This window comes from Maniola hyperantus, chromosome 21, assembly GCF_902806685.2.
Source record: "Maniola hyperantus chromosome 21, iAphHyp1.2, whole genome shotgun sequence".
NCBI classification, from domain to species: domain Eukaryota; kingdom Metazoa; phylum Arthropoda; class Insecta; order Lepidoptera; family Nymphalidae; genus Maniola; species Maniola hyperantus.
Genome location: NC_048556.1, coordinates 10,061,520 through 10,073,753, shown reverse-complemented (window position 1 = coordinate 10,073,753; position 12,234 = coordinate 10,061,520). Strand labels below are relative to the sequence as shown.

The 12,234-nt window shown below is 38.2% G+C and overlaps 1 protein-coding gene across 1 annotated transcript in view; it reads right to left on the bottom strand.

Moving 5' to 3' along the window:
* The window catches only part of LOC117992619 (dystrophin, isoforms A/C/F/G/H-like), a 630,854-nt gene that overhangs the window by 75,066 nt on the left and 543,554 nt on the right, over positions 1 to 12,234 (bottom strand). Inside the window, 1 exon segment of the mRNA XM_034980350.2 lies at positions 6,619 to 6,785. Within this exon segment, the coding sequence (XP_034836241.2) occupies positions 6,619 to 6,785 (167 nt within the window).

Below are 12,234 nucleotides of genomic sequence, written 5' to 3'. Positions count from 1 at the left end.
TGTCTAATATTTCGATCTTTCTTTTCGATTCGCACTGCGATGCTGCGTCAACCAATATCGGAAAATGGCGACATCTAAGTGCTCATAGATCGTCCGTAGAATCTCATTATTAGAGTGACGTAGTCGCTCCCAAAACGAAAGCTATTCTGGATTCTGGAACGTATCATCGCGAAGAAATCGGGCATTCTTGCCGATGCGAACTTGTTCGATGCACTACAAACTCGCGGTTATTTCGTCAGGATGCGGTAGGCATCATTGTACTGCACAGCTGTAATTTGTATAGCTATTGTGACGAGGTCGGCCGTCACAGGTAGACAAATTAAAGACCAGCTAGCTGCTTAATTGTGGTAGAATGACAGCTACAATTTCACGATCGCAATAACCTCTGATTGGTTGAAGCCCGCTTACTATTGGCTACAATGCATTGTTGCAACAAGAATCGCACAAATTCAGCCAATCAGAACAATTTGAGATTGTACTAATGATAGATGCAGGCTTTACGAAATCGACCTACAGGATGCTGTAGGCATCATTGTACTGCACCCTGATGTTTAAATCTTGCAGCTGTAATTTGTATAACTATAGAGTATAGAGAGAACAGACTGTGCAGTGTGTTATGAGTAGGTACCATTCTACAGTGTGCTTTACAGAACGTTACAGCCACTGCCTATTCACAAAGCCTTTACGGATCAGCGTAGAGAATGCATTTCTACTCTACATACGTACATGCTACCTATACTCAAGTTCATATTAGCCTTGTATATCTCTGTGTAACTGTGATATGCTGTGATAGCCTAGTGTTTAGGACGTCCGCCTTCTAATCGGAGGTCAGGGGTTCGATCCCGGACACGCACCTCTAACCTTTTCGAGTTATGTGTTGTATGTTTAGGAGTAGGAACGACAATAGTACAACGGCTAATGTTTGAACAACCGACCTTTCGGATTTCAGTCCGCTCCTTTAATCGTTGAGTTATTGAGGCTTCAAGGATTCCGATTTAGGTTTATCGATTGTTACATTATTATAATCAGTACCAACCCATATTATAAACGTGAAAGTGTGTTTGTCTGTTGGTTTGTTGGTTTATTGGTTTGTCTTTCAATCACGTCGCAACGGAGCAACGGATCGATGAGATATTTTGCATGGGTACAGTTAAAGACCTGTGTTATAGGCTACTTTCTACCCCGGGAAATCGAAGGGTTTCCACGAGATTTTTAAAAACCTAAATCCACGCGTACGAAGTCGCGGGCATCAGCTAGTAAGATAATAATTATGCTGTCTAAAACACGGAAGCTCAATTCAGACATCGAAAGCAAGCAAGTACCTACGTATTAAATTAAAAAAAAAAAGAATAGTCAGCTCGAAAAAAAATTTGGTTTATCCTTTCGCGTAGGTAACGGCATCGTTAAATACGAGTATTTTAAACCCATTATAAGGTTTCTTAGACAGTTTATGAAAACCTACTTACTAACTTTAAAGAAATTTGAGCATCAAAGATTTTAGCAACTAGAATGTCTACGGAACCTTACTTTATCCATGTCCTGTCACGCACTTGATAGTATTTTTAAATCCAATCATTTAATTGCCACAGCTGGGAATCAAACTCCCGACATTTTACTTAGCGAATATATTTTTAACCACTGCGTTTTAAATAGAGGTAAGCGACCCCATATCTAATGAAAACAAACTAAGCGTATACAATTATAAATTGTATGTACAATTCCTTAGAAAGCTCCGTTTGTATAGGATTAGGGCGAAGGCAGACAATGGTCGATGCAATTAATCTGAACATGGCCCGCAATTAACAACCATAGAATTAATGGAAGGGTCTAGTGAGCGTAGAATCGGCCATTTGACGAACTTTTAAGCGCAGCAGATTACTTGTAAAGAGCCCAGGTTCGATTTTTAGCCCAATTACACTAATTAAACTACTCACTAACATAATATATCCTACTTACAAAAAATTTAAATTAAGTCAAAATTACAATTCCTTCTTTCCACGCACGTGCAAACTGTGGAACCAACTCCCATCGGCGGTGTTCCCACTAGATTATAACATGGGGTTATTCAAGGGGCGGACCAACAAATTCCTAAAAGGCCGGCAACGCATCGGCGGCTCCTCTGGTGCTGCAAATGTTCATGGGCGGCGGTAATCACTTAACATCAGGTGACCCGCCTGCTCGCTTGCTCGCTATATCTATTAAAAAAAAAAAAAAAAAAAAAAAACAATTAAAAATAAATTTGTCATTTCAAAAAGCAAAATTATAAATTTTCACAGAAATGCACGATCTGACCCATGAGGTCAGCCCATTTGTCAGCAAATATGTCACAGCGAGGGGACTCCTTCAGTAGCGCGTTGAGCGCAGCCAAAGTGCGTTGAAGATTATGACAAAAACTGTTTATGATAAAGTTTAATAAGGATAATATTGAGATTTTATGAAACGAAATTAATGGTCCCAATATTATTTGGTGTACAAATTAAAATAAAATTTCTTCAATTATGTGGATTTTCTCTTTAATTATGAGTATTAATAATTACAGTTTCGCGTATCCAGTTAATGCGACACCCATGTTTATTGCATATTTTATCAGGCATCCACTGAACATGCGATATTCAGGTCAGCATGGACGTGATCTGGACTTCGATGGATATTTTGTATTGAGCAATAGTGATTAAGTAATTAAAAATTAATGCCTATTCTATTTACTAACGAGTTTACATATACTTACCTACTTTGCCAAAGACTCTGAGAGACAGCATGCAGCGCGCTAGTTTATTATTTTGTAGAATTAATAAAAAAGAATGCGTTTTTGATATTAGGTACAGTTAATTCTTTTGTACATGATCTCTGAACTAAACTAAAATGACAAGTTTAAATCTAGTACTATCATTTTTGCAGTGAGCATTATAATTACTATGTTGTGGATAGCAATATATTTAGACCTGTCATTCTAGTTTTGTTTGAGAAGTTGTATGCACATTTAGCCATATTGGTACTGATTCTTTTTTCTGGTTCTGGCACTGATTTCTCTTACAATGTAATGAGAAAAGAACAGATAAATTTATTTTAATTTAAACCTATCAATACTCGTGATTTTAGGCACCAGTCTTGAGGATAATGTTTAAAATTTCATATTTAGAGCTGTCAAACCTCGTGACTTTAGCTGCCAGTCGCGTTGTTTGAATTTGTAGCGTGTACTAAAATTAAGAGTCTTTAAATGTAAAATTTATGTTCCGTCCTTTTTTGCAATATTAAAAAGAAAAAGATGCAGATACTCTAAATTTATTTTAGAAAAAGACAAGAGAATTGGCGCCATATACAACTATTCTTGTTAATTAATTATTAACGTATCTAGTTAATGCGCCACCCATGTTTATTGCATATTATCAAGCATGCATTGAATATAAGATATTCAGGTCAGCATGGGCGTGATCTGGACTTCACGATGGATATTAATCGAGCATTGAGCATGCGCACGTTTCCTGATTCACATAGATTAAATAATTAACATTTATGACGGTGTCTATCAAGTAGTGTCGAGTTTTATGCCTAATTTGCAGATTACTCAGAGAGACCCACATGACAAAGTACCTAGATTGGAAAATATTGTTAATGTTAAATATACTTAGTCAAACCATTTAATTTTGTTAAATTAAAATAATTATTACTACAAGCGCCTGTAGAGATAAAAATTAGCACTTACCCATCGTGTTCTTAATTAATAGGTTCAATGTACCTATTCACAAATAAGTTCATCTTAATTTTTTCTGTTGTTGTAAGTATATTATTAATATATGCAATTAACGAACCAACCAACATACAGCAATACAATTAAACACTCACACACACTCTCAAAACGTCAATTTCATAGAATTTTCGGCACTTCTAAGTCATATTGGCATCGAATGTCTATTTTTGACTCATTTTTAGGTTCGATTTCCTTTGATATTTTTATTCATGGCCTTAATTCTAAATGGCTGTCATACAGAATAATGGCGGCTAGCCGACAATAGCTGATGTATGCAAAATCTTCCTTCGCTCGGCTTAACAACAATAGACGGGTAAATTTCAATTCCCTGTCTTGCTACGATGAGGCTTCGTCATAAGCTATATTATCAGGTATAGCTAACAGGACGATTTATTGTTTAACTAGCTGATGCCCGCGACTTCGTTCGCGTGGAATTAGGATTTTTAAAATCCCGTGGGAACTCGTTGATTTTCCGAGATAAAAAGCCTATGACACTCTCCAGGTCTTTATCCATCCGTTGCACCGTTGCGACGTGATTAGAGGACAAACCAACAAACAAACACACTTTCGCATTTATAATAAGGGTACTGACTATATACTCGAATTTTTTACGTGATTTGATCATTTTGTGTCTTATCTTTGTGATATTAAATTGTAAATTATTCAATTGTGCACTTATCATAAGTTTTATTCCATACTTGTATAGTTATTCATATTATGTAACAATAATAAACCAATTGATTAACTTTAATCTATGTTTAAACTTTAAACAGCCATATCTGGTGTTTAGATAACATAATCTTTGACCAATAAATGTAAACTAAAGCGCGCTCACGTGCTCTATTGAGCAAATAGCCTTTTGTTATTATAATAACTTATTTCTATACTTGAGAGTAAAGTCGGAAATCCGGTTACAATTTTTTTTTAAATCATCTCTACATAATACAGTGTGGCTAATTCCGTTGCACACAATTTCTAAACTAAACTAAAATGACAACTAAAATGACACGTTTAAATCTATTGCTATCCCTTTCATAATGCTTCTAGCGGAAAAGGATAGCACTAGATTTAGACCTGTTAATTTAGTTTAGTGATTGTGTACAAAAGAATCGGCCCCGAATGGCACCGATCCGTTGTCTTTCTCTAAACTAAATTTAAAGTACTACTTTTGTTTTTCACAATGCTAAAAAAGGGACAGAACATGAACTCTACATTTAAAGACTCTAAATTTTAGTGCACGCTACAAATTTAAACAGTAGGCTCGCGACGGCGCGCTAAAATCACGGGTTTTACCATCTAAAAATAAAATTTAAAACTGTCAAACTGCGTCTGTCCTTTTCATATTACATTAGTAAGAAGAGGATGCGAATACTCTAAAATTAGGTTGTGCTCAGAATCAGTACCAGTACCTACCTACCTAGATGGCATAAAGTTAGCGCGGCGAGATTTAGGTTTTGGCCCTGGCTAATCAGCGGGTCGCTAGCAAGGTATATTAATTAAAGTTAGAATAGAACCAATAGACGTTGGGGTCCCAAGGTGCTGGAATGGCGACCTCGCACCGGAAGACGCAATGTTGGAAGACCCCCCCACTAGGTGGACGGCCGACATCAGACGAGTTGCAGGGAGCCGCTGGATTCAGGCGGCGCAAGACCGTGGCGTGTGGAAGTCCCTACAAGAGACCTATGTCCAGCAATGGACGTCTGTCGGTTGATGATGACGATGAAAGTTAGAATTATTAAAATGTTAACGGTACGGTTCACATCAAAATGGCATTTTTCAACCTAAGTCTGACCCTTTCCCACTTAACCTAGAGACACAGCCTAGAAACTGCCTGCACTCAAGCGTTCACCGCGAGCGCTCTAACATAGGTAAGTACATACTCTACGGGAATTAAGTACATTAACCGTACCTTCGTACATTACGCGGCAGAAAGTAATATGTACATCGACCTTTAAAATGACATTTAGTCTTAGTAGAGCGTTGTTTGATGACGTTTTGTCGGTCTCAATGACAGGGACAAATCTGCTACATCCTTCTAAATGTCGATGTACATTACTTTCTGTCGCGTACTGTATCATACTTATGTTTATGTGTACAAAAAAAATAACGGGCTGGTTGGAAGTCTATCTAGTCTAAGAAGGGGGTGAAATAGGGGATTAAAATTTGTGTCGGACGAAGTCGCGAGCATAAGCTAGTAACTAGGTACTTTATATATTCTGTGGTTGAACGTACAGTCAAAGAATACTAACTATTTTAAAGGAATGGAAATTTCAAATAACAAAAAAGAGATTTTTTTTAATTCCTGAAAATCTAAATCCACGAGGATGTAACTTTGCGGGAATGGGCTAGTTATATTCAATCCTTGTGACGCCACCTACATTTCAGTAAGTGAACTGCGACGTTGGTTTAGAAACTGCGATCGATTGTCTATGTCACTTTAAGCGTGTTCTCATAGATGGCGCGGTGTTTTATGCTTCGTTTAGTCTGCTTGTTTTCGGACAGTTTGGCAGTTAATTAATGAATAAAAGAAAATTTAATTTAATATGATTTATTTAATTTAATTTATTTAAAAGTAACATTTATATTCTTTTATAAAAACATACAACTATAATAAGTATTTGCGATTTGTTATCTCTTAAGATTTAAGGATGATTATTGCGGCTAATCTAATTCCGCTGTACACAATCTCTAAAGTAAACTAAAATGTCACGTCTAAACCTATTGCTATCCCTTTCATGATGTTGATTGCGGAAAAGAATATCGTGCAAAATGTCGAAAAAATACGACTGTAGTACGGAACCCTCGTTGCGCGAGCCAGACTCGCACTTGGCCGGTATTTTTATTTGAAAGATTATCTATAGTTTGCTTACCTGTACAGCGTCATCCAAGCACCGTCCCCAGGCATCGCTGCGGTCCACCAGGGTGTTCCACTTGTCAGCTAGCTTGGCAACCTCACGGCGTATCGACCTCGCCAGCTCTCGGGCCTGCTCCTCCGCGGACCTGTAGCTACGAGAGTCACCTTCGCTGTCGCGGCTTGCTGCTGGACAAATATTTTGATCAGAAACTAATAAAAGGAGAAACGGACTGATTGACATAATAAACGTAGTGTTCAAACCACTGGGTCTAAAACATGATACTTCGCATGTGTATTACCAATAATGTGGATTGGATGTGTATATTATAAAAAAATATGAACTTCAACTATTAAAGAATTCGCATATATTCCACCCGAACAAAGTTAGCCACCAAGCTCATTTGACATTTAGGTATTTTTAATCCATTGAAGGTTTTCTGCGACAACTTATTTTAATATCACTCAGTGAAGCAGCAATGTAGAACTAACCAATGTCAAATGAGCTCGGTGGCTATCATTCGCTAACTCATTGTAGACACTGAGTTAGCGAATCAACCTACAGGTGGGTGACTTTATACATATTACTTATTATTATTAATTTGCTCCTGACCTTTTACCACAACATAAAGTAAAGAGTGTGGATCGATATTTACACTTTCAATTTCCTCACTCTCTTAATCCAATGGGAGAGCAATCTAATAGGTACAACCGAAGAGAATTTAAGCGAAATACCGACGCCTTTACATGCTGTTATGGGTGTAATATCGCTATCTTGTCAACCCCGGACTGCTGCTGCGAGTTTTTTTGCCAAAAAGTAATGATTTTCTTGCCCAGACCAGGATTAGAATCCGGAACCTCATGATATGCAACCGCTACAATAATAATACTCTGTGAACATACATGAAAGTTTATATCCAGCAGTGGACGCCTATCGTTTGAGACGACAACGACGGCGACGAAATAGATCAGTCAGATCAGTCAGAATACATTGTTGTCTACAACCCTACACGAATCAATATAGGTAATGACATCGCAGTGCAAATGTTCGAGTTGCCACTTAATTAAACCGACACGGGCCCTCAGTGATTAACGTGGATCAGTACACGATGACAACCAATGTAGAACTATGTAAACAGCTCTACATATAAATGAAGCCAATTCCATCGCGGATGAATTTTGAAAACTCAAAATGTTACTAATAATAGTAAAATGCTAAAAAGTGTGATGTCTCTATTGCCGTTTCATTTCCAAATCCGGAAAATTAAACAGTCCCCATAAGATTTTGAAAATCCAAATCCACGCGAAGTCTTACCATCCTATAATAGGTAAATATTTTTTATCGGCGAATCCACATTATACACTTTACACACATCCACACATGTTTATACACATCCTGACTTTATTCAAATGGTTGAAACAAAGAATTCTGAACAAACTAGACATTCCGAACAGCTTAATAGAACACGATTTTTATTCGTAAACCATTCCATACATTTAATTCAATGGGTTGAAGAGATCAATTAATATAATACATGGCGCGTGCAGTCGAAAGGAATGTAATAATTACCTCGTTACTTCCGCACCAAGGAACACTGGCTTTGCACTTTCTGTACCAATGGGCTCGTGTTTTATCTTTACCAACCGTTTCAACAACTCACAATAAAATTATCTACGGAAAACGCCGTTGCTTCCAATAAATTTTAAGGGTTTTATTTTTAAACGTAATTTTTCTAGTGTCATGACGATTTTTTCTAGTGGTTATTTTTGGAATAATACAGATGTTCGTTCACTAAATCAGGTCCCTTTTCACTATGAAATGAATCTTACTTACTTAAGTCTCACTTACGTAAAATTAGAGAGTTCTTAGGTGAAAATGTATCAAATGGCGGTACATATTGGATTTCGTGCGTTGAACTGCTTTGTCTTGACGATGTTGGTATTATATAAAACATACTCACTAAGAATATTATACATGTAAAATTTTGTCTGGATATAATGTTTTAACAATTTAAAAAATCTTTATTTTCAAAAAAGGTCGTTACAGTATCGTTTAATAGTGGTCTCTACACAAGGTAACGTGTATTTTGGGGACCATATATGACTTCCAAGTGTGGCCCGTGTGTTCCTATCTGTTACCTAATCACGGCTGATCCGCTTACCTCATTTTTACGAAATGTATACACATAAGATAGATAGTTTGCAACCCATTGACGGACATATGTCCGGAAAGACCTGGAGAGTGACACAGAATACTTTTGATTTCAAAGACTGATCTTTGAAATAATCAAAAGTATCCTATGTCACTCTATCCTATGGTATTCTGAAGTTACCACAGTATTTTAAAAAACTTAAATCCACGCGGACGAATTCGCGAGTATTATATGATGTAGACACAGTAAATTCAGAAAAAGCGTTGCCTAAATTGGCCTCTCACTTGCGTCGGTATTACGTTACCTAGGTAGCTACTTCAAGAGGGCAACAAAATTCTAAAATAAAAATTCGATGAATTCCATACCGCGCGTGCCAGTACTCGAGCGAGAGTAAACGAGGCATTCACTGGCGAGGTTCGTTGAGGAATATTTTGAATTTTTATCTCTGAATTTTTTCATTACCGGCTTAGGCAGTGGTCCGACTAACTATCGGCGATTTTCTCTCTCAATAAACGCACAATAAATGAACATTCCGTGTAAACGAAAGAGATGCATATATCAAAAGTTGCTCTCTGACTGTTCACACTGCCGGCGACGATTCGCTTTACTAGTTTTGTCGCTGAACGACGAGCTTTAAAAAATAAACTCGCTCAGCAATATTCGTTCAGCGATGCTCGCTCGCTTGAACACGTGTGTAACGCGCGCGCAGGTTTGCACAGGACTGAGTGACCGCGGGCGAATGGAGCGAGTAATCGCTCGTCGCACTTGCACACTAGCTTATAGCCCGGCGACAAAACTATCGAAACTACACACTCGCTTCCCGCTGATCGCCAACTCGTTTAAGTTTCTAGTTCTACTCGTTTCTCGTTCATCGTCGGCGGTCGGACCACTGCCTTAGGGCCAACGCACACAGACAGAGTGGAGTTGAGCCGAATCTTTTTGATTACTCAACAACCATTTACGCTGGAATTCATTATTCATAGTCAAGATACGGGCTTTTTTAGAGGACGATTCAGATGACATGTGTCATACACAACCTTAATGCATTGCATGAAGCTTGATTAACACGTGTACTTAGAATAGAATAGAACCCTGTACCTTTCATCAAAATCGGTTAAACGGATGGCCCATGAAATTCTGGTAGACAGGCAGACAGACACACTTTCGCATTTATAATATTGGTATGGATTTAGTAGGATACAATGACATGTAAGATAAGGTAGAGGCAAACACTAGATCGGAGACGGTCGCAGTGATATTCAAGAACCTGCATAGCCCCAAATTATAAGAAAAAGATATATTTTATATAGTAAATATAATGCTATGGTATATTATTAATTAAAGATAGGTAATTATAGTTAGATACAATAGGTACTCGAACCACAAACACTAAATGCCAATGAACCGTACCCAGACCTATGCCCAGAGGCCAAATGTTCGTGCCGAAATAATCAAAATCAATTCAACTACAATAAAATGGCGGCAGAACAATCGGTACAAACAAACTGACGGGTAACAAAGGCCCTAAACAATACACCCGTATATAACTCGTATATAATAACTATTAATGAATTCCTAACCGAATTTCGGGCACGGCAGTCAATCTCAACGGAGGCTATACCTACTAAATAGTACCTACGCGGCAGAAAATAATGTACATCGACCTTTAGAAAGAGATAGCGGTTTTGTTGAGCATCTCCGCCGTTGAGACCGACAAAACGGCACATACATAGGTATGAGTGAATCCAACGATAAGGCGCAGTGATAAACACTGTGGTCTTATTAGTGGGAGGTCAAATACAAGTAAGCCCTTAACTGCAATCTCACCTGGTGGTAAGTGATGATGCAATCTTAGATGGATGCGGGCTAATCTGGAAGGGGTATGGCAGTTTTTTTTAAACCCATGCCCCTTTGGTTTCTATACGTCATCGTACTGGAACGCTAAATCGCTTGGCGGCACGTTTTTGCCGGTAGGGTGGTAACTAGCCATGACCGAAGCCTCCTACCAGACCAGACTAAGAAATTCCAAAATTCCAAACCGATGCCGGGAATCAAACGCGGGACCTCCCACTAACAAGACCACAGCGCTTACCACTGCGCCAGGGAGGTCGTCAAAACTATGATTTTGTTTAGTGATTCCGTTTATTTAGAAGTACTACATGGTAAAGAGGTAAGTAGACTAAAGTCTGACAGTAATTACGTGTGTTGATAGAAATCGGTCATGCGAAGGACAAGCCTCGATTGAATTGTTGGCAATTGATCTAGGGAAGGGGTAAACTCATTGATTAGTGGGCTTGGTGGCGATGATTACATTGAATAGAGTTTAGAAAAGGGTCAGACATAGCGCCGGATTAAGCCATGTTGAGGCCCCTAGGCAATGCAAACCTTGGGGCCCTTCTCGTCCATTTTAGACTACAGTAATACCTACAAGCTTATTTTGTGAATAGACAAGGCTCTATATAATTGTTGCAATTGATTTGGGGAGTGGGTTTACTCATTGATTAGTGGCCTTGGTGGCAATAATTACACTGAATAGAGTTTAGAAAAGGGTCAGACATAGGGCCGCCTCTAGGCAATGCAAACCTTGGGGTCCCTCACATCCTTTTTAGACTACAGTAATACCTACAAGCTTATTTTGTGAATTGACATGGCTCGATATCATTGTTGCAATTCATTAGGAGAATGGGTTTACTCATTAATTAGTGGGCTTAGTGACACTGTTACACTGAATATAGTTTAGAAAGGGTCAGACACAGGGCCGGATTAGGCCATGTGGAAGCCCCTACGCAATACAAACCTCGGGGCCCCTCGCTTCTCTTTCAAATCAAGTGGAATTGAATACAGTTATGCCAAAATGTACTAACACACAAACTGTCAAAAGATGAGTTAGTAATTCTCTATACATAAAAATGAATCGCTGAATGTGTTGCTGATCGCAAATCTCGAGAACAGCTGAACCGATTTCGCTAATTCTTTTTTTATTATAATATTCCTTGAAGTACGAGGATGGTTCGTACGAAGTTCGCCGGGGCAGCTAGTATTCAATAAATAGTATTTTTATTAATCACCAGGTTAAGTAAAACTTATTTTTTTTAATTTTTTGCATCTCTCTGGCGTAAGTGAAGCTTAATAGAGCTCTATCACGATATTACTATGTACTTTATTATCATATCCTAAGTCCAACAATGGTATTATTGGCAGAGTCTGAGTCCGTGTATCGTATCACAGTTCGTTACACTGAATTAGCATGGCTTGCATATGCATAATCGCAGCGCATAATGCATAACTGATTAATATGCGAAGAACACTTCGCAGGCTCTGTGTCACTTAGACATTTCCATATATTTTCTTCGATATAGATAGAAAACTTAACTGCACACAAAACTATAAACTTCAATCACCTACTATTATATATAGCGAGCAAACGAGCAGGCAGGTCACTTGATGTTAAGTGATTACCACCGCCCATGAACATTTGCAGC